The sequence below is a fragment of the Ambystoma mexicanum genome, chromosome 2q (assembly GCF_040938575.1).
Source record: "Ambystoma mexicanum isolate Mex_15411 chromosome 2q, UKY_AmexF1_1, whole genome shotgun sequence".
Lineage (NCBI taxonomy): Eukaryota > Metazoa > Chordata > Amphibia > Caudata > Ambystomatidae > Ambystoma > Ambystoma mexicanum.
In genome coordinates this window covers 116,807,955-116,831,901 of record NC_090924.1, presented here as the reverse complement: position 1 = coordinate 116,831,901, position 23,947 = coordinate 116,807,955, and the positions used below count along the sequence as shown (strand labels likewise).

Sequence of the window (23,947 nt, the reverse complement as noted above, 5' to 3'; positions counted from 1 at the left end):
CCAGACAAATCACCTCCAATCTAGGTGACACCATAGACTCTCTAGCTATAAAAATTGCCCTCTCCCCTAACTCAACCATCACCTTCAACCTAGTCTACCGCCCGCCCGGCCCACTAATAGAGTTCCATGAGAACCTTGTACACCGCCTAACAGAAAACCTAAAACTCGCCTCCAAAAGCATCCTTCTAGGTGACCTTAACCTGGGGTATAACGACAAAAAGGACAAGCCAGCTAAATCTCTTGCACTAGCCTTAAAAGAACTAGGCTTCGACCAAAAAATAACCTCACCCACACACAACAAAGGCCGTATCCTGGACTGGATAGCCGACCACAACTGTCACATCGACATTAGCTCCATCACCCCGACTCCTTGGTCAGATCACCACCTCATTCACTTCTTCATTCCCGCCGTATCTAACACAAACAAACCTAACCCCATCCCCCCAGCACTGGCAAGATGTGCAAAAAATCTCACTAAAGAGAAAATTACACCCCACCTTCACATCCTCTCCACAGACCTCAAGTCATCGGACCCGTCAGAATTAGCAGATATCTACAAGAGCACCATTAGCACCGCCATTGACGCCATTGCCCCCTTGCAGACCAAAAAAGCCAAAACTATCAAACACTCAAATACCTGGTTCTCCACTGAACTCAAAGAACTCCGCTCACAGAAAAGAAAAGCACTAAACTCCTGGCAGAAATCGCCTTCCCCAGCCACCCTATCCTCCTACAAAAAAATCACTGCCCAATACAAAAAAGCCATAATCACAGCTAAATCAGTCTCTTATAATGATAGAATTGCTAATGCAAGCTCCGAATCTAAAGAACTCTTCGCCATTTTCAACGAACTCACCACACCGGCCACCAAATCACAAGACATTGTTAAAGACCAAATCTGGTGCAACTCCATACAATCTACCCTGTTAAATAAAATTGAACTCCTACAAACAAAAATTAAGGAGCACCACAAAAACCTATCACTGCACCTCAAATCTCCCACCACCACGGGCCACATGCCCACCCCTAGCTCGGGGACCCCATCCACCAAAGCCCCCACCACCCCGTTCAAATTCAGGGAAGTCACAGTACACGAAGTTATTGAGATAATGAACAAGATCAAACCATCCAATTGTAAAGGAGATCCCTGCCCCGCCAGTCTGATCAAAGACTGCACTGAAACACTCGCCCCCTTCCTTAAATCATTCATTAATGCCTCTTTCAATACCAATACTGTCCCTGACAGTCTAAAAGAAGCCTGGGTGCGCCCGCTTCTAAAAAAACCTACCCTCGACCCAGAAGTAGCTACCAACTACAGGCCCATCACCACTGTGCCTTTCCTGCTCAAGATTCTGGATAAAATTGCCTACACACAAATCCAGGATTATCTCGAAACCAACCATATCCTAGGCAAAAGACAGTCAGGCTTCCGACCAGGTCACGGAACAGAGTCAGCCCTACTTGATCTGAAAATACAACTTGCAGACACTATGGATAAAGGCAAACCGGCACTCCTCCTCCTACTGGATCTATCTGCCGCCTTTGACCTTGTCAACCACAATATCCTAGGCATGCACCTAAAAAATGAAGCACACTTCTCCCCGGAAGCCATTGCATGGGTGGCCTCATTCCTAAATGGCAGACTCATGAAAGTCTTCTCAGACACTGCCTCGGCAACCCCTACTACCATCCACTGCGGCGTCCCCCAAGGCTCCTGCACCGCCCCCATTCTCTACAACATATTCACCCTTCCTCTCTTCAATGACCTCGACTGTCGTAACATAGCATACACCAACTAGGCAGACGATACGCAGGTACTACTCCCGCTAACTGGGACCTACGAAGAAGATGCGACAGCATTAACCAAAATCTACACAGCCATCCAAACTTGGATGGCGGCCAACGGCCTCTGCTTAAACGGGGACAAAACCGAAATCCTCATAGTAGGGACCAATGAAATTCTCAACAAACTCCCCCCCCCAATACAAATCCTTCAACATAGACAACTCCACCATCACAGTCTCCAAGACTGTTAAAACCTTAGGTGTTCACCTAGATGCCTCACTATCTATGTCTCGCCAGGTCAACGCCTTAGCCTCTTCCTCAGCACTCACCACCAAGGTGATAAATGCTGTCAAGCCTTTTCTCTCCACTAAAAACTGCCTGTCCATCGCCAGAGCCACTATAGGTACAAAACAAGACTACTGTAATGCCCTGTTCCTAGGCACCTCTGCCCACAACCTAAAAAAACTCCAAATCACGCAAAACAACGCGCTCCGGGCAGCGCTGTCCATTCCAAAAAGAGAACACATCTCGCAAGCAAGGAAAGATGCTCACTGGCTACCCGTGAAAGAACGCATACTTTTCAAAGCCATGACCATCACCCATAGATGCCTCTCCCTGGATGCCCCACCCTATCTCGCAGAAAGAATCACACCGAAAGCCTCCATCAGACCCACCAGAGCTCACCGCACCATGATTGATGTCCCCACGTTTCAAAGATCCAGGGCGGGAGTAACCAGCTTCCAACACCTCGCACCTAAAAACTGGAACTCCTTACCTACCTCACTAAGGAACGAAAAATCATACCACACCTTCCGTAAAAACCTCAAAACCCTCCTATTCCGCTAAAGTCCTCCACATGCACATTCATGCTTGCATTGTAACCACAGCATAGCATAACCTCTAAGCTCAATGTTTATTACCATTGTGAAACGTTCTATATAACTCGGTTTTCATCTGTAAACATATTCCTATGTTTGTGTTCAAGACTAAGTCTGCTGTAACAGCGCCACGATGCCCCAGGGCAGTTTTGTGCGCTTTACAAATGCAAATAAATAAAATAAATGTAACCAGAGGTTACTAGCACCCAAGACACAAAATGATCCACAATACCGCATTTTGTGTACTGTTGAAGTAATATATTCATGAGAATGTCTGTAAGTTAGCTGTATGAAGTACACAAAAACACAATATAAAAAAGGCTTTGAAAACAGCTTCCAGTGCAAGGCTCTCTACATCTGCGTGTAGTTTGTGCTGTCCACGGTAGTGTTCCAATATACTTTGTCTTGCCCTACCATGTGCTGTGTAAGGAGGACTTTAGACATTTCATAAATCCTAGAGTTCACAATGTTAGAAGACAGCCAGGGTTGGAGACCAACTACACAGTATGTTGATGCAGCAGGCAGTATAATTGCAACTTCAGATAGAATGATGGACAATATTGCCCTTGCCTGTCATTTAAATCAACTGATTTCAGTATAGCCTACATACTGCTTTTAAGGTTGTGCATAGCCCACCCATAAAAGGGTTAGGCCCGAGCACAGTGTTTCAGCCCTGCCTGCCCCCGAAAGTGGTATTTATCGCTATTCGCACCCACGGGTTCTGATACTTCTGATAAAAAAAAATATTTTTTTTATGTAGGCAGGCTTTGTACAATTGACATGTGCCTCCTTTCCATAAAAACACACAATAGACGGATATGTCTGCCATTTCTTTTGCAGGACCTGGACGTACGCTAAGAGACTCTCTTGGTAGATCGGGGGGTGGGAGGGGTTCAAGGAGAGGGGACTCCGGTGGAGAATCTTCTCCGCAGCAATGCACAAAGATAATGGTCGGGGCAGGGTGCAAAAGCCCATAATGGAATGCGGGCGGTTACTTGAAGATTCTTCTTTCACTCTCGGCCTGATGGGCTAGCACCTCGCCCCAGGGGCTAATAATGTAATTTTGTAATCGACATGCAAAGATAGATCTGAAGTATAGCGCATGCTTTTGCAGTAGGTCCGGAGATGTGCAGACTTGATAGAACTGTTGATCACTAGATTGTTTAAAAATCTAATTAGCTTTGTATTCATTGTGTAAGAGGAAAAGCAAAGCTCGAGACTAAGCAGAGTGAATGGCGTTGCAGCAGGCAGGGAAATGGGCAAACTAGGTGGACATTGTCGTTTGTGGACATCCATCGCTTTCAGGGTAGCTGGTTTAAAGTGACCGATTAATGAGATCATGCTGTTTGGGATCAGTTCGCGGATTGTGCATCGGTGGCACAGATCTATGTTACCAGCAGGCCACAGAAGTACCTTTTACATTTAGCTGTGTGATCGTTTACATTTTCAAAAGTGTTCTCTTGTGCTTTCCCCAACACAATTAAATGTGGTTCACACTATGAGATTTACATACACTAACCTGAACTTTACTGAAAAGCATGTAGACAATGCTATTTCTTTTATAGTAGAAATAATTATGCAATATGTATCAACTTACATTTTTAGGAATTGCAAATATGTCTTTAAAAAAGTTAATATGTACTGACCCTTTCCAAACAGAATATAGTTACCTTAATAAAAGTAGCGCTGTGATCACCTGTTGGTTTGTGGTTATTTGAAAAGGAACTACTTTTCCCGGCTAATAATCCCACACAGTTGTATGGCACTTTTCAGAGGAGATGATTACTGATGAACTCTCCTCTGCCAGTTTGAACTTGCTGTGAATAAAGGACAAAGGGCGGGGAGATCCCTCAGGGTAAGAAAATAATGCAAACCTACAGAATTACACCACGCATTATACCCGTTTGATTTGCAGTTCCAATGGAAGGAAAAGGTGGTCACTGTGTTCCCTGTGGAAGAGAGAGCCTCCCTCCTCGTCCTAGAGATGGGACGGTTGGAAGAAAGTGAACAGATGGAAGGAGCTACCCATGAGAAGAGAGGCACAGGGTGGAGTGGGAGACCAAAGGGGAGACCGCGCTGAGAGAGAGCTGGCCTCTAGACGTTGCAGTGAACGAGAAAGTTTCCCAAAACAAGCTACCTGTTGGTGTCACACTATCGGGCTAGTGATGTAGATGAGAATAAGGCACAAATAAATCACGATCTTGTATTGAAACAAATATAACAAGATATGCACGTAAGCTAGTATTTAGTTAAAGAAAAAATATAAATGGTTTTATTTTTCTACATAAAAAATTGAGCTTGATAAGTCCAATTGTTAAAAAAGCACAAGACAAAAACAGAGAGAAAAATCACAATCCTGTTTAAGGAAAATAACAATTCATGTGAAAACACTCATAGGAATCTGCTTGCTTGATTCCCATTGTACATCAAACCTATTCTCTTTCAAAAGGTGATGTTAGTAGTAGCAAAGGTGACTTCACAACATAGACATAACATACTGATATTATTGCCAAAGTACCAATCGGGACAATATGTGGGCATAGGCCCATCTAGACGTTGCAGTCATACCAAAGGGAGGTAGACCAGTTGAGCCCCGTGGGGCAACTTTGTTGGGACGCATGCATGTTGAAAGAAGCAGTTGAAAGGCCGCCTATTAGTTAATCGAGTTAAGACTTGTTATGGAAGCGTGTTGGAGGAAAAGGAGGCCGGGTGGGCAGAGGGCGCCAGTGAGATGTTGTAGTTCTACAGTTAATCAGCAAATGAGAATGTTTTAGGGGGAATGGATGATTAATTGGTGAGAGGGGAAGGCGATGGAATGACCAAAGGAGAGGGGAGGGTATGGGGAGATGTTGCTGTTTCTACTGGTTGGGGGCGAAGGGGTATAATCAAGATACGATGCCGGCAAAGGGGCACGAGTCATGCATTCGTATAAGGGGTGGGGGGGGATGTTTCCATGACTCAAGACCAATCATAATTAAGTTGCGGTTAGGCAATGTACAAGGGTTCAATACACTGAACCAACACATGCAGCTGTTGAAGGTGCCTCGTGGGTGTGTGCAGGTATAGTGGCGCAGCAGAAAACTCATCTAGTGAATCGTGACCAGCATAGAATGTGATATAGGAATTTCCTGCTGCAGTTCCACACTAGCACGGCCACCAAACACGCAGGAGCAGCAATTCTAATTCATAAGCGTCTCAATTTGAAAGTTAAGAGCTTGTTAAAGACAGGGAAGTTCCATATGTACTTGTCAAGGGGAACATTGGAAGCAGCAAGATGATGATATCATCCATATACGTGCCAAATAGGGGTCCGATACATTTCTACTGGAATTCCTCCAGGTACTCAAGAGCTGTAGAGAAGGGATCTGCCTGGTGGCCGGGGACTGCAATGCAGTAATGGGAGGGGGCAAGGACAGATCATCAGTGTCCTAAGTTCCTGCAGGTGGGTGAGCATACCGAAACAGTCAGTCGGCTTGACAGAGATGGGTACGGTGGATGTATGGAGGCACCTGCACCCGGAGGATGGGAATTACACCCACTTTTCAGTGGTACATCAGTCATACTGCGGGTTAGACTAAATCTTCATTACAGCCACAGCACTTAAAAATGTCCAGACGTGTAGCATCCACATTAGAACGATGTCTGACCATTTACCACTTTTGATTGATCTGACAGGGAGGGACAAGCTAAACACAAGGCCGCTATGGAGGCGGAATGAATTACTCCTAAGAGATAGGCTAGTGAGGGATAACGTTGAGAAAGCCCTAGGGGACTACTTGTATCTCAATAGGGTAGGAGACAGAACATCAGGGGTTCAATGGGATGTACTAATCGCAGTTGCAAGAGGGTGGGTCTGATTGCCTCGCCAGCTGCACTAAATTATATCAGGAAACACTGGGAAGCCAAACTACTAGGGGAAAATTGAGGAAGTGGAGGATCAGTGTAAAGACAACCACAACAGGAGCGTACAATGGAAGCTTAAAGCAAAAAGGGGTGAGCTTAACATGTTGAGAGTGGACAAGGGAGGGAAAATATTGCTGGGAACCAAGCAGAGATTCTACGAGAGGGGAGACCAGGCAGACAGTCTGCTGGCTAATAGGTTGAGAGCAAGGGAAGATAGGAGCTGCATCCAGCAGATATTCCATGAAAGAGGGGAAAACGGGGGTGAGATCTTACGCGCAAGGCCTTCTGAAACCTTTACTAAGTGTTAAACATGGAAGAGATGATAGGAGAGAGAGGCCAGATAGCATATTTAGACTCAGTGGACTCTCCGGAGAGGCAAGAAGTGTAGGATGCCCTCAAGGGGATGGTAGAGGGTCAGAGTCTGGGGCCAGATGGCCTGTCGGTAGCATTCTACAAAAGCATGCCACACATTCTTGTAGACCCAATGTTGCTTCTCTTTAATGCGATTATGGAGGAAGGGGGGATTGCTCGCGGGAACAATGTTTGAGACCCAAATAGTCCAGGTCCCTAAACCCAGTAAGGATCCCACCAACTGCGCATTTTACAGGCCCATTTCCCTACTTAACATAGATGCTGCAAGGTGTACGAAAATATTGACTAATCGCTTAGGTCGGTTCATGCAATTGCTAATTGACCCCGATCAAACTGGCTTTGTTGCCAACAGAGGGGCTGCGGCCAATAGAAGGAAGATCACGTTATTGATTGACAGGGCAAATAGAAGTAAAGAACAAACGGTCCTCCTGGGCTTGGATGCCGGTAAGGCCTTTGACCGGGTTTTCTTTTCAGGATCTACGTGATCCGACTGTGGCCGATTTGCCCGCGGCCGGAAAAAGTTTGCATGAGAAAGGTGCGAACCACCAAAAGTTTGCACCTTTCTCATGCAAACACACGTACATACCCACACCTCTACCCACACCCATAACACACCCCCCACCCACACCCTCGACACTCCCCCACCCACACCCCCAAGATCAGGATCCTCATCTGGGCTACCCTTCTTGACCAAAGTGGTTTCTTATTAGATAAATCAATTAATCTCCCTGTGTTTTGATTCCCATAATCTGCTAAAGATTTGTTCCACTTAAAATTAAATGCCTTTGTGCGCATTAATGTTTTATTTTGAATGTGTTAGGTAGAGATAGCGTGCCTTTTCGCAAAATGCTTTCTAGGAGCTGGTGTGGCCGCTGTCTGCCCAGGATTTGCTATGATTCCTAGCTCATATCGCCTAGGATCTCCACAACCGCGCTACTGGCTGTTTGCCATTACCCTCTCTCTCACATTGTATATCTCCTTGCTTAATTGGTCTCTCTATGTATATCTCACTCAACTGCATTATCTTACCATGCCTGTACATGTTGTATAATTTGTATATTTGTAGAATGCCCGTATTTCATGTTGTATAATTTGTATATTTGTATAATCCACTATAAATGCTTAATGTATCATGCCTGTAACTAAATAATGCGCCCGGTTGCCCTTGGGCCTGGTGCGCTATACAAATAAAATAAATACTAAATACACCGCGCCCAATCATGACTGGGGCTAGCTAGGCTTCCTGTAATTTAGTTTTACATTAATATAATGTGTAGCTTTCCTCTTATTATAAGGTGCATGCTCCTGTAATCCAATGGTAGACCAGCAAGCCTTATTTCTCGCACTGTGTGAAATTTCCCATGATCCTGGTTGGGCACGTTCTGCACGCCTGCCCCGGTGTGTAGGACCCTTTTGTGACTAGGGAGCACAGCCCTGAGAAAACACAATTGGTGTACTACCATGCTGAGGCTGTTTACTACAGTGATTGTTGCAGGATGCACAATCTGTGTAATGTGCACAAGGACAAAAGCCTGTATTGCATGGCCACGTGCTGCTGTCTTGTGCCAGAGTCAGAACTTTGCTGTTTAGATGACCGCACGAATTGCGTGTCCCATTTGGAGTGACGGAAATGAAATGACAAAAAAAATTAATTACTGAGAAATGTCTTGGAAATGTAAAGGATGCATTGGAGATGGGCCTCTAGTAGATAGTTTGCCCCTATTGCTTGCTGTCTGTCTTCCAATTAAATTTCTAACTAAAAATAAGGTAGGTTTGTGAAGATTATATTGGCAAAAATGAATGTTGCCTTGTTACTTGGTGAATGGGGGCATTGGCCTGAATGCTGTGAAACATCTGGATCATAGAACCAGATCTCATGGTCAAACTCAGGAACTATTCTGGGGACGTTGTAGAGAATAGTTTTATTCCATGCTAACAAGGGGACTAAATTCTGGAAGTTACCACTTTCTGTCACTCACCATACCATGTGTAGGAATGCTTCTCTGTTTGCATGTTCCAAAATAAACTTTGTTTTTCACATCTCCTAGACACCTTACAGACCATGGCACGGCGACCACGAAATAGCAGAGCTTGGCACTTTGTCCTCAGCGGTGTGCGGCGGGAAGCAGATGTCAGGCCTTTGTCATTTGACTCGGGGGCAGATGGATGGGCTTTTGACTCTGATGGACAGGTAAGGATTGCTTTTGGTGTGTAACCATCTTTAAAATAGTCAATCCCAGTCTTTACAATACCTGTAAAAATATCATGTGATCTGATTTTGGTTAGTGTGTCTTTCTCTTCCAAGCCTGAATCTTTGTGATCATGATAACTACTTCGGAAATGCACTTCTGCCTGAGATAAATGAGACATCTGCAGGGGAAAAAACTGTAGTTTGTGCAGCCAGAGAGGGCACCAAAAAGTTTTCTTTGTGGTTAAACCTAATGACCTGTGTCAATGAAGTGCATTTTACTTTGAGGTGCATTGGCAGGTCTATGCGCGAGTGCAAGTAGCAAAATATTTGGAGGCTTAATAGGACAAGTGATGTGAGTTAGTCCCAGGATTAGATTTACAAACGGTGCTGTATGTCTGTACCAGGGTGTGTTGTGTCCAAGTTGAGAGTTAACCGGGTGTGCTACAACAGGGATTGAAATAAAGATTTGCTGAGGAGGATCTGAAAGCAGCAAGTAGGAACTACAGTTTGAAAACCCAGAGCTAGTTCATTGGCCTTAAAACGTCCATGTACGGTGGCGGCTATGCCTTGTTCGTTATATATGACCCAATATACTGTCTTCTAGATGTGTTCTACTACTTATTTATACACATCCCCAAACACACAGAGGTACTGTTACATGAGCATGTTTGTATCAAGGTAAAGATGTCAAGTTGCAAGCTACTAGCCAGGAAGAAAGTCATTCACCCCCTCATCTTTCCATATGCACACAGCACACAGTTTCCTACTAGCCAAGGGTCAATTGCTACTGGCTAGGGCACATTTTGAGGCCTGTTGTTATATGGCCTGTGTTGGCCAGGGGAGCCTAACATGTCTCCTGCAGGGCATGGCCAATTCGGGTAATATGGTGGACTGTTCCAATCAAGCTCTGTCCTTCTAACCCCCTTCTTGGATCACTGTTCCTACTAAGAATGCCCTCGCAGACTGTATAAACACCCTGCGGCTCCGCTGACTGAGAGAAATGCAGCGCAATGGCTCCTGGAGGCAGCAGTAGGAGCACGCTCAGAACTGGGCTATGGCAGACCGAGCGTTTGAACTCTCCTCCTCAGAGGTGAGGTGTACAGATGCTTCTTGAAGGGGATACGGGAGATGAGTGGCTCATGAAGCCCAACAATGCTACCTGTAATACCCGTGCTGGCGGTGTGCCCACCTCGCTGCCCTGGAGCCATTGATGTGCTGCTTCGTGCCCATGTGGGGAGAGGTGTGGCAAGACTCCCACGGCCCAACACGAAGGCATTTGTGCATCGGCCAGTGCTTGGTCCGTACTGCGACGGTGCTACAAAGCTTGAGGAGGACAACTTTTGGGGACCTGAGGCATGATCAGTGGAGGCCCGAGGACGAGCTGCAGAGGTGCCGGCTCCCCCTTGACCGTATTACCCGCTTCAGGGGACCGCCGATCTATGCGAAGACGCCATTTCTGCTTTGTGTAGAGGAGCACCTATAGAGAAGCGGCGGCCTGTGAATAGCTCAGCATAATTCAGCATAAGAAGTAGCTCTATGATCCTGGGAGGTATCTATTTATTTATTTTTAAAGTGCCGTAGCCCGTAGGCCTCAGGGTACAGAGAAAAGTGAGATCGAGAGCATTGAAATGTAGACCAGGGAATCATCAGTAATGGGTCAATGTAAGTGAATAGAAAAGTCTTCGGTGCTTTTTTGAATGCTGATAAGCTTCTCTCACAACACATATTTACAGGCAGTTTAGTCCATGCAATAGCTGCTTTTACAGCATATGACCTTTCTTTTCCCCTGACTCGTCGGTATCTCGGGCAATATCAATCGCATGTAGTCCTTCGATCTGGTGTTTTTTATAGAATCTTGTACAGTGATGAGAGTTTTCAGATATATTGAGGCATCATCAAATAAACATTTGTGAGTCATGGTGTTACATTTAAACTCTTATTCTCGTTTCTACAGGAAGCCAATGCAGTTCTCTTCTATACTGTGAAATATGGTTGCGCTTCGAAACATTTTGATTCTCACAGCGTCATTTTAACGAACCTGCAATCTTTCAATAAAACATTTGCTTGCTCCCCCTAACAGCGTGTTGCAATAGTCTTAATTTTGAGATGACTAAAGCTCTAAATGGAGTAGCACAATTTGTTACTGAGAAAAATGGTTTTATCAGGCGTAGCAGCCTGAGATAGTATTATGTTTTTTGTCACACTTACAACTTGAGCGTCTGCATTAAGCAATGCCTCAGTAGTAACCCCAAAAGTTTTTACTTTATTGGCTGTATTTATTAGATGTTGGTCAATACATAACTTGTCATAATCCACTCCTAATTTTTCTTTTGCTTTGACTGAGCCAAAAATAAGGAGTTCGATCTATTAAGGCAAAGGCCATTTTCCTTCATCCAGATATTAATTTTCTCATATACAGATGTGATCAGTTCTGTGTCCTTTGCATATTTACCACTCAGTCTAAAAAGAAGCTGAGTGTCACCCGCGTAATTGGTGAAATATATTCCCATAGATTCCAATAGATCACACAACGGTTGACAGAAGACATTAAAAGGGGCAAGGGACAAGCAAGCTCCCTGCGGAACTTCACAAGTAATAGGCCCTGAATTAGATGAGGCATTTCCCCAGACAATGTTAGACTTTCTATTACTTAGAAATGTCCGAAGCCATTCAATCGTTTCGGTAGAACAATTTGCAATTTCATGAATGCATGTTAGAAGTTTGGAGTGGCATAAAAGATCAAAGGCCACTGAAAGATCTAAAAGCATCAGCAACCCTTATCAAATATCATCCATAATATCCAGCATTTCTGTTTGTAAATCGAGCACAGCAGTCTCCGTCTCATGTGCATTCCTAAAGCCGGACTGCTGCTGGTGCAGAATGCTTGATTTCTCGAAATACTGTTGGAGCTGAATAGCCGCCACCTTATCAACTACCTTCAACAGAAATTGGGAGTATGGAACACAGAGAAGAGATCAGGAATTGATCCCTGTGCCACCAACCCCCCTCACCACCCCTCCTCTATGCCCCCCAGGTGACTGCAAAGTTGCTGAGACTGCAGGATATTCAACACAGTTTAGCCTTCAAACACATGGGACCTTGGAAGCCCAGCAGCATAGGGGGTGTAATTAAAGAACGGAATGTAAAAGTAGGGGTGCACACACAGTTGAAGCCAGACCACTCACAGCAGTTAACCAAGTATCCCTAACCATGTCTAAACCTGCAGCCAAAGCTAAAGGTCCAGTCATTAAAGTTGGTGGTGGCACAAATTCATGGAGAAGCTCAACACTCAGAAGCTATGAAGACCTTCGCAACAGAACAGATCTGCAGGTCTTACTGCAGGAAATAAAACCGGAAATTTAAGGCAGCACTGCAAAGCTCTCCCAATCAGTAGCAGAGCTAAGGGCAGTCGAAAACCACCTGGAGGAAACAGAAAACACTATTTGAGAACAAGTGCAGCTCCACGACGAACTGGCAAACAGAATAACGGGGCTGAGGAGCAAATAGAAGTGATATGGTCCTTCCAAGAGGGCGCTGAAAATCACGCTCAGCGGAACCATATTGGCTTGAGGGTATTCCAAAGGCAGTACAGGAAGTTTGTTTGGAAGCTATTTGGCCATATTCTAGAGCTGCAAGAGTCCTTGGCAATCATCCTGGATAGAACGCATAGTTTACTCATCTTTTCAGCTAAGACAGAATCTTGCACCCGAAATTCTTACCCGTGTACGGTTGTTTTTTAAGAAAAAGATTATGAAAGCAACCAGGACCTCCAAAACAATGCTTCCAATGTACATATATTGTTCTGTTTCCATATTTATCTCAATGTACCCTATCCAGGAGAAATTGGCTGACCATGGGAACGCAATGGTTGCATGAAAAGTCCATCAGCTATCGCTGAGGGTTCCCCTGAAACCTTTGTTCTCTCTGAATGGTCAGCGATATGCCATTGCTAGTGAAGAGGAGGAGGCAAACTGATTAATAAATAGAGCGCAAGCAAGCAGGTGCAAGAGCAACAAATAAGACTAACAAAAGGTGCATGCATTCTCTGGATGAAAATTCATCACCTACTGGTTTAAAAAACAAAACGGCACCTTGAACATAAAAGGTCCTACCAAAAAACCCTGATGAAACGTGAGCATTAAGCTGCAAGTTCATACGTTAGTATTTGATTGAGTGCCAGTTCTGGAGGTTTGTCTATACCTGCTATATTGGCAGAGTGGTTTCTGGGGGGAAGGTGCAAGTAGTGGTGTGTGGCCGCGACTCTGTATTCCTTGTCTCAATGGATTATGCCCAACTTGAGTTAAAGGAACCAGTTAAGACAAATATAGGTTTTGTTGATATGTTAGTATTCATGCCTCATTGAGAAATGTTGGAACAGTTTTTTTGGGGAGGCATTTGTACAGCAAGTTAGACATTTGTTCGTAATTGCAAGGACATAATCGTTCAGGAGATGGGGACCTCATAAGGTCTAGGTATTCTGGCTTCAAAGGGAGTATGTACAGAACTGGAATGCAGGGCCCACATGATGTTAAAATATGGTTCCTTAATGTTAGACAGCGTAATCCCAGTTGAAGCTTAAGGTTTTAATACAGGCTGGCCGCACAAGATCTTATAATGGTTTTTCTGCAGGAGGGGCACCTGCTTCCAAAAGATGAGAAAAGGATAACTGAGTATTCGCTAGCCGCTTTTTTGCATCAAGTGGCAGTAAAAAAGAGGGAGTGACAATTCTTATTATAGTGGGCTTCTCCTTTACAAAGCAGGCGGTTCTCTGGGATCCAGAGTGAAGATATATTTAATGGTTAAGGCGCTTCTGAGAGACCAACTATTTACTCTAATCACAATATATGGCCCTTTTGAAAATCAAGACAAATTTTACTCTAAACTCATCCCAATCCTAGGCTTCATTGTCGAAGGGAACTTTGTAGTCGGAGGACATTCTAATTGCGTGATAGATCCGCTGCTCGATAAAACCCTCCCTCAGGTGAAAGCAGAAACTGGAGGGTGTTAGCCAAATTACTTAAGAGACTTCTCCCTGATCAACACCTGGAGGTTCTCTAACCAAAGAAGCAGGGAATGCACCTTTTATTTAGTGGTACATAGAGGGTTTTCCAGGCTGGACATGTTCCTAATTTCAAAAACTCTACAAATTTCTATTGGCACTAGGGTCTTCTCAGACCACTCTTCAGTGCTACTAACACTCGACCTAGGTAGCCTTTCCCGCTCTACTCTTCGGCCTCTTCAACTCATCCAGAACAGGACTGCAATACTTATCCTTGGCCTCAAGCCAAGGGACTGCATCTTTCCAGCCCTGAAATCCTCCACTGGCTCCCAGTGGCTGCAAGGATCAAGTTTAAGACCCCTCTGCATCGACCACAATGTTTTCTGGGTTGTGGTCCTCACTACCTTCAACTCTATCTTCCTAAATACCTTCTCCTAGAGCCCTTTCTTTGCTCGTCTCTTCTGACTCTCTGCAGGTGAGCCGCTTCTCCAAGCAGAGAATCGGGGTAAATCTCTTTACTCTTCTGATGCCTCCCTCTGAAATGGCCTCCCTGCCTCTCTCCGCCTTGAGCCGGATCTCCTTAATTACGGAAAGCTCCTCAAGACCTCCCTTTTTTCCTTTTCTTTCTTGCCCCCTCTCTCCTGCTAACCTTCCCTTGCTCCTGCTCAGTCTGCTGACTGGCTGCTCTGTGCCCTCTAAGTCTTACAGGACACCAGACACCGCTCCCCCTTGGCACCCCAAAGCACCCCGACCAGTCCCCCCTGCACCTGCCGCAACTTGCACTGCCGCCTAGCTAACCTTGCACTTCCTGGCTGGGATTGCCCCCTGTAGTCCCAGCCTTCCTTGCACTTAACCCAGGGCCCTGCTGCTCTGGCTGCTTTTCTTCCTGAACTTCTTGTTGCGCACAATCTCAATGACACGAGGCCTAGTAAGATTGTTGTCTTGTCCTCCCTTTTGTTCCCCCCTCCCGTGCCTTGTTGCACCTTGAAACACTTGTGTATAGGCACATAATAAATAATCAATCATCGTTAACCATGGCATTTAAACAAGTTCCTCTTACAGGATATAGTCGTGTATTGGCATATATAGGAAACCCTGAATAATTATTTTAAAGAGAAAGGTGTTGATAATATTGATGTAGGACCCCTGTGTGATGCTGGGGAAAGTGTTATTTAGGAGAGAGATTATAGGCAGATAAACTGCTATAACTAAGGCCCATGATCAGTGCAGAGTATCCTTAGAATTGAAGCTCAAGAGGTATGCAATTAATCATAAGCCGAAAAGCTCAATCAAATGCCTGAGAACTCAAAATGGTGACAAATATTCTGGATGCCCATTTGGAAGGAGCAACTACCCAATCACTGACAAAAAAGAAAACGTTTTATTAGGCCAGTGCAACAAAGCCAATAGGATTCTGGCGGAAGCCATACTGCGGACTGCTCCTCCAGAAATGTCATAGGTGGCCTTAAAAACAATGCATATGCATTTATTACATCAAAGGAAGGGAAATTCGATTTTTGGTAAAGTACTTTTTAAAGTATTGTTTTCGAAACAATTGTCACAAGTCCCGACAGAGGCCGAAGAAATTGATTCTTACCTTGCCCTATTGGTCCTCCCTTCTATAACAAAGGAAGACAGGGCAAGTTTAGAATACCCAATAACTGGGGGAAAAAAGATCAGAGGAGGCTAATGCAAGGAGCTGGCCAATCCTGCTGCAGTCACCACCTCTCTTGTTCCCTCCCAGGCCCTTTCCAAGGCAATGACTTCTCGCTTCACCACCAAAACTCAGGACATCCTGTCCTCTCCTCTTAATCTACCTTTCTGGCCGTCTCTCCTCCTCCTTTCTCCTGACGAGCTTTCTAAACAAGCCTGATCTATGAAGGTCTCGTCCAAGCAGGTGCTTCCCTGCTCTCCCAGAACCATGAAGGACCACATCGACACCCTCGCTCCAGGCTCGGCCGATTTCTGCAATCCTTTGCCACTGGAACCTTCCCCTCCCCCTTAAGCACTTCCTTGTGCACCCCCTCCTTAAGAAGCCCTTTGCCGAGCCTTTCTCCCTGGCAAACTACTGCCCAATCTCTCACTCCTTTGCCGGGCAAACTCATGGAAAAGCTGGCTGTCTCCCAGCTTACTCTCCATGCTGAATCTGTTGGTTGACTCAATGACCACCTGTTAGGTAAAGATTTGGGGTAGTATCCTTTGGGTGCACTACAACAATCTTAGCCTCCTGGCAATAGGACCCAACCTTTGGTAGAAGTCTAAACTACACAGGTTGGCAGTGTGGTAGAGCAGCCAGGCTTATCTCAAGAGGGGTCAATGTCAGCTGTAGGGGAGTTCCACAAGGATTCACAGTGACAAGTATCCAAATAAACACATACACTCACGGTTTCTTGATTAAACAATTATTAATTTATCAGGGATTTGACAAAATCTTCCTTAGAAGGGAGCAATATAATAGCAACACACAAATACCTTCAAAACACACATTCTTAGTTGCTAAATCAGCAAACGCCCATTGGGGATAACACACACACTTCCTACACCCTCAGGTGACTTAAATAGCTAGGACACAGTGGACATTAATATATTACTGTTGGCATTTAGAATAGTACTGAGATGAGTGTCAAAGAAAAGGGTATTGGAACAAACAAGAGATCACAAATATTCTTAAGCAGGCAAATAATTTTGAACCCCCCAATGCAGAGTAAGTTAACCCCTTCCTGGAAGGATATGTGCCACACAATGTGAAAGGAGAGAAGAGTCATTCAGTGAAACAGGCTAAGCCAAAGTCAATGGGCAACATTCTATGTGAGCTGAAGCACTTCTTGCAGGTAAGTAAGAAAAATCTTTGCACAATGTTTTAGAATTCTTTGAAGAAAAAGAAGAATCAATGTAGTCCCACACACTGTTTAGACTTTTGAGTAGTAGAAGATGCAAGCAACTCTACAACAAGAGGTACGTTCTCTTAGACTTGACAGTACGTTTAGTTAGAAGAAAAATGCAGCAGATGACTTCTGTTCCTGTGCAGCACTGCGGATCCTGGTGTTCCTGGGCCTCGGTCGTGGGGACAAGAGGGAGGACTTCTGGGGACTCCTGCACTGCAATGGGGCGGTCACAGATAGTAACCAGCAATCTTCAAACAAGTGGCACTTCGGTGTTTCAGCTCCTCGCGTCTACCGCAAATGGCACTACCGTGGCTCCTGGCTGTCGAGATGGGCTTTCCTTGTTTCTTGGGTCCCGCACTCTGTTGAGGTGGCTCAATCTCGGTCAGTCCTGCTTCCTGGGAGTCCGAAGGATCTTTCTGGAGCTCTTGGCAAACTTAAAACCAACTCATACAAACTGGTGTTCCTCTCCCTGGCTTTTCGGTTCCAACAACAACTGCAGTGGAATTGCAACCAGCTTAGAAAGTATGTCCAGGTGGCTTACTTGGAGTTGATTAGTCGCACAAACTCAAGGGGAGAAGTCGTCCTTGCAGGGATTTTCTAGTCGAGGCGAACTCTGAGCTTCAGCACAGCAGGAGGGCTTCATCGGGCAAATCAACGGTCCAGGAGTTGCAGCAGGCGTCTCTTCCAAGTTCTTCTCTGGATTCCTTTGTTCAGTGGCCGACTCTGCCTTCCAAGCCAAATAGCCTTTCCTTTTATGCCGGTTTCTCCCATTCATTCCAGCCTAGCTGCCAGTCACCCAGCAGGGTGGCTGTCCTTGCCAGAACGGCCAACCGGCCAATAACCTAAGAGTGCATTCCTGTCTCCTAGGAGACTAAGCACAGGGAGTTTCGGGCACCTCCCTCACTTCCTGCCCCCTGGAGCCAGAGGCGGGCTTCAATCGTGAATCTCGCCAAAGACAAAGCGAACAAAGGGACCCAACCTGTTTTGGCGCGCAGAGTAAATCTCAAGAAGGACCTTTCCACAGAGAAATGGCGAAAAAAGAAGACGGGCCATTTTGACAGAAATGTCAATCAATGGTGCTTTACTGCAGCTGCGAACGCAGCCCGCGGTGAAGACACATCATGGTAGTAAAAAAGTAAACCACTGCCACCAGCCATTAATCGTAGAAAGGGTAACATAAAAATGTTACATGAGAAGTTAGACAAAGGGGATACTAAGTAACCTCTCCAGCACTCTATGGTAAGATAGTGTGTGCTGGGTGTAGAAAGTTATACATGTAAGTAAAGTCAGTTTCCCTTTACTGCTCTTGGAAACGGTAGTTTAACCAACAGAAGGTATTTAAACCTTTGGGAAATCTGAAAGACTTCCCTGTGTCACTGCACTAAAGGTGCTGTGAGACACAATGTAAAAAGATGCCTATGGAGTTTGTCAGGCTCCAAAAACCAAAAGAAACAGAGTTACAAACACATTAAAACACCGGGTCCACAGAACATCTTAGAAGCAGATGGGGGAGAGACTTAGGAGAGGAGATAGACCCAGAACAATGGGAAACGATATGCAAAAACGCATCCAAGACGTCCTTATCCAGCCAAAATAAAACACACGCCATCAAACCACTGCATAGATGGCAATACGACCCACTCAAATTGTCCAAGATGTTTCAGACTCTGAGCCCGAAATGTTGGCGCGAATGTGGAGAAACTGCCGACTATTGGCACATGTGGTGGAACTGCCCACGCATTAGAGTATTCTGGGAGGAAGTCCTGGCATGGATTAAAGACATAGATGGCATACAAAGAGACGTTGATCCACGTTTGGTTCTCTTCGGAATGGAAAGAAACGAGGATGAATGGACTAGACTCAGGGGTCTTGCCCTACACCTATTATTAGCAGCCCGTGCGCTGCTAGTAACAAAATGGAAATCCAAAAAGGTTCCAAGTAAGAAGGAATGGATCAATTTATCAACCAACATTTATACAATGGAATTGATCACGGCATCCCTGCATAACAAAGCATCGCAATGCGAGACCTTATGGTCGGAATTTCGAAGCAAACACCTCTCCGAGACGACGGACTCCCAACCCGAAGACACTACAGGATCTTAAATGAATCAGGAATCCCAAAAACATTCAATACAGGACAGCTAAGACCCAAGACTCAAGGAAACCTCACAATCGTGAACCGAACATTACCCGCCATGAACATGTCAACAGAGAAAAGATGCTGCAATGATGTCTGCCCAACCATGGGGAGGGAGGGGGTGGGTATGGAGAATTTTATTCTGATTGTTACTACTAGAGATCGGAAACGAACACAAGGACGATCAACTGTATAATGAGACTCTAGTTTTGTTCTTTTGATGTAACCATATGCTAACAGAGTGGTAACATTTGAAACGCTCAAATCTTTTGTTCTTTTTTTGTTTTCTTTTTATTTTTGTTTCAATATCAATAAAACCAAATATAAAAAAAAAAAAATACATGAGAGACTCTCTCCAGGTAAAAATGAAAAGGTCCCAGAGTCCAGCTGAAGAGCTGGGGAACTCTAAGGTAGAGAGGAATTAGCACCATTCTGAGAATTCTTCCTAACACCACCAGTCTGGCTTTAGAGCAGCCAAAAGGAAGGAAACCGCTCTCCTGAATACCCGTCAATACTTGCTCTCTAATCTTGACTCTAACCTTCCTTCTGTCCTCATTCTCCTTGATCTTTCCTCTGCTTTCGATATGGTCAACCACGCCGTTCTGATCAATCGTCTCTGTGACAACCTGGGCATCACGGGTCATGCCCTAGCCTGGTTGACCTCCTTTCTCTCCCATCGACCCTCCCAAGTCCAACTTGTGTCCTTTCTCTCCACCACCTCTCTCTCTACATGTGGTGTTGCACAGGGTTCCAAACTCTCACCCTTGCTCTTCCACCACCCACCTCATCTCTACCTTCTCTTCAAACTTTCAGTGTTATGCGGATGACACTCGGCTCTCCTTCAGGCTCCCTTCAGCCTCCTCTGCTCTCTCGCTCATTCCTGGCTCTTTGCGCATTTCAGGAAGGGTGTGCCTCCAACGATCTCTGCCTTAATGCCAGTAAGACTGAGATCCTTCTCATTGGGACCCCTGCTCCCGCTTTCCCTCTTTCACTCTGGTCGCCCACCCTGGGCCCTCTACCCGCACCTTCCTGCGAGGTAAAAAACTTTGGTGTCATCTTCAACTCCACCCTCTCCTTCTCTCCCCACATATCTGACATATCTAAGAAGTCCCACTACCAGCTGCACCTCCTCAGAGGCATTCTTCCTTTTCTCACTTTCCCCCAGAAGCTCACTGTCTCCAGAGCCCTGGTTCTCTCTAGGCTGGACTACTGCAACAACCTCTTTCTAAATTTGCCGGCCTATACTCTTCGCCCTTTGCAGCTAATCCAGAACAGGACTGCGACACTTGTCCTTGGCCTCAAGCCCAGGGATCGTATCTCTCCAGCCTTGAAATCTCTCCTCTGGCTCCTGGTGGCTGGAAGGATCAAGTTCAAGGGCCTCTGCATTGTCCACAAGGATTTCTCGGGCCGGGCACCGCACTACCTCCAACTCGCTCTTCCTAAGCATCTTTCTTCTCGTGCCCCCCCGCTCATCTACCTCCAACTCTGAGGGTCAGACGCTTCTCCAGGCAGGGAGTGGGGGTAGATCTCTGTCCTCTGCTTGGACCTTCCTCTGGAACCCCTGCCTCCCTCAGACTTGAGCAGGACCACCTAAGGTTCTGGAAGCAACGGAAGACAGTCCTCTTTGCTTCTGCTTTTTCTCTCTCCCCTGCTGATGCTCCTGTCTGCTCTGCTAACTGGTTACCTGGCCACCCTCTGAAACTCACAGGCACCAGTCTCCTGCACAACCAGTAGCCCCTTGCGCTGCCTCCGGGCCTCCCACGCACTCACAGACTGTATCTACAACCCTACAGTCCCCTGCCTCCCTGCACTTACCACCCTTTTTGCCACTGCGCTCTGTAAGGAACTGATGGTTGCAACAGTAAAGGCAGACACAAGTGATCACAGTTCAAGGTTTTTTTTTAATTGAACTCTATAACTAGGTTGGAAAAACGCCTAATCCAAACCTAAATCTAAGCTGGGAGCAAGCTATGACCATTAAATAATAATAAGGCAGTCCCAGTGGCGTCTTGTCAAATAAAAAGTGCCTAATACTAAAACAAAAAAACTATTGCCAAGCCTTACAACTAAATACAGAAAGAGTGTGGGATAGTGTTCACAAGAAAGAAAAAGTGTTGACAAATGATACGTCGGGATGTTATAGCCAGGGGTCTCCCTGCCCCATGTTTTGAGCATGGGACAAGGTGGGACTCCTGGGCATAGCACGCACTCTCAAGCTTTTCCACCACGAGACTACAGAGTTCAGGTATCAGGATCTTCAGTGCTCATGTCTCTTTCATTACAAAATGTGTCTTGCCTCTGAGGATCTGATGGGTTCAAAATAATAAAACAAAAAGTTCCTTTCTACATGTACAGTGGGTGATGGCTTTTCACCCCTGGACTCCCTTCTACCGGGCTCAGAACCCTCTCGAATAGCAGCCTCCCTCTATCGGGTTCACTACGGCTTTTATTCACAAGATCTCTCCTATTTCTTTGCGTTGGTTGATGGTTTTCACCTCTGGGTCCCCCTTTTCCGGGCTCAGACCCCTCTCGAATGTCAGCCTCCCTCCGTCGGGTTCACTACGGCTTTTATTCCAAAAGATTTCTCCTTTCACATTCACAAGTCTTAATGACCTTTTAAACGATCCATTGTAGACATCCCTCCGTCGGGTTCACTCTTGTCAACACAATGGTCATTGGGGCATCATGCTTTGCCCTTTCTGTCGGCATCCCTCCCTTTGCCATTCACGTCTTTCGTTCAAAACAGTTTGGTTTCTTATTGGTCCTCCATTTGACTCATCGGCTGTGATGAACCACTTGGCTTTTCTTGTCTTTGGAGTCAGGACGGTACCGCGGTAGCAAGCGTCTCTCCCTGCCCTGATTGTCAGCGTAGGCGGGCTCTGTGTCCCGTTGACATCTGCTGCAACACACGCTGGCGATTGTTCACGGTATTATGATTCCGTTCACGGAGGGTTAATGGGCCTGGGATAAAAGGTACAAGGTCGCTTCTTTCATTGTCGCCCCTTCGGTTCTCAACGCTTTTCTCCTCTTCTTGAACTGCTGCCCTGGGATAGCTGTCTTGTGGTGCGGTTTGCCTTACTCGTATTGTGCTCTCGTGCTTCACCTTTTATCCCTGTGGGGAAGGGAAAGGGCCATCAGGTGTGTGTGTGGTTTTGGTCAATTGCCTGACTTTGCCTGACCCCTGTATTGGGACATGTCAGGTAAACGACTCTTGTGTTAGTCCGTTGTCTTTCATGGTGTAAAAGTGTTTGTGTCAGAAAAGGGGACGTGGCTAGAGTGAGTATCCTACGTGGTGGGATAGGGAAAATGTGTTATAAGAGGGGGGACCTGCATCTCACCTGTCAGTGTCCCACCTCCTCTCCCCGAGGACCCCTCATCCAGTTGATCCTCCCGCACTGGTCCACCCCCAAGAACTGGATCCAATAGAGATGGCCGTGTCCTGGTCACCTGGATGACGGGTCCCTGCAGACTAGTGGTGTCTCACAACTCCCCCATCTCCCTCTGGCACTTCTCCACTTCCTTGCCCCCTCTCACTTGCACAATCTGAATGACACAAGGATTAGTAAGATCGTTTGTCTTGTCCCTGCTTTGTCTCCCCTTCCTTGTTTTGTCGCGCCTAGAAACACTTGGGTACAGGTGCGTTATCAATTACCTATATCATATTAAACTCCCTGCAGCGAAAATCCCTGGTCCGATGGGTTCCCTGGCTCTTCTATGTTTTTAAATCCATACTAATCCCTAAACTGCTTCAGCTTTTTAATTCATTCTTAACCTCAGGGTGGTGACCAGCTCCATGGCAGGGTCCACACCGACCTTGCTTCTAAAACCGGGCACTTTCACTGTTAAATATGGACGCTAAACTTTTTGCTAAAATTCTGGCAAACGGATTAATGATTCTCCTCCCAGCACTGACGGACCCGGACCAAACCGGGTTCATAAGAGAAAGAGATACACGTTACAGTATAAGACGGGCAATCAATTTAATAAGGCATGGGATCCAATCGGAGAAGAAATGTGTATGTCTGGTACTAAACGCTAACAAGTCTTTGACCGCATCAATTGAGTTTATCTATACAAAGTGTTGGGAAAATGTGGATTTTGCCCAGATCCAATGCACAAAGATCGAAGTTAATAGCAAATTTGCTGAACCCATCAAAATAAGAAGAGGCTGTCCCTTGTCCCCATTTATTTATGCCCTGGTCATGGAGTCATTTGCACAATCATTTAGAGCAAACCTGAAGATTGAAGGCTGACTATTATTCCGATATTCTTACGAAACCCCATCAGCTCACTCCAGGAGTTATCATTAAGAATAAGGCAATACAGGGATCTGGCTACACAAATAGCCCTAAAAAAGAACAGGGTTACACATATTAGAGTTAAGGGAAACAGTAGAGCGATTGTGCACTCTGACGCAAGGAGATAAAACTCAATCCAATATTTAGGAGTCTATCTTACCCCACATTATGATTTTCGGGATCCAGCCAACATCCTTGTGTGTTATGGAAAGCAACCATAGAACACTTGCCTAGATGAGACCTGCAAGATATTTCATGGATAGGTTGTATCGCATCGGTTAAGATATAATAGGATAGGTTATTTAGAAAACGCTTAATACCCAGATGTTTCTAAGTGCAGACCCGGGGATCGCACCTGTGTTGCTCTGTGTCGTGTTGCTTTCAAGGCAAGCACGTTGCCCCTTAGTTATCCTCCCGAGATGACCATCATAGCAAAGCTTCTATACATGTTAAGTTTATCTCATCAGGGAAACATTCTAGAATACCCCGGAAAATAT

General features: G+C 45.6%; 1 protein-coding gene across 2 annotated transcripts in view; it reads left to right on the top strand.

Annotated features, from left to right (window-relative positions):
- SPSB3 (splA/ryanodine receptor domain and SOCS box containing 3) overlaps window positions 1–23,947 on the top strand; it is a 201,626-nt gene that overhangs the window by 90,722 nt on the left and 86,957 nt on the right. For both annotated transcript variants that reach the window (XM_069646999.1, XM_069646998.1), the window contains exon 2: window positions 8,987–9,129. In XM_069646999.1, the coding sequence (XP_069503100.1) occupies window positions 9,001–9,129 (129 nt within the window). In that variant the 5' untranslated portion in view covers window positions 8,987–9,000. The remainder of the gene's footprint in view (window positions 1–8,986; window positions 9,130–23,947) is intronic.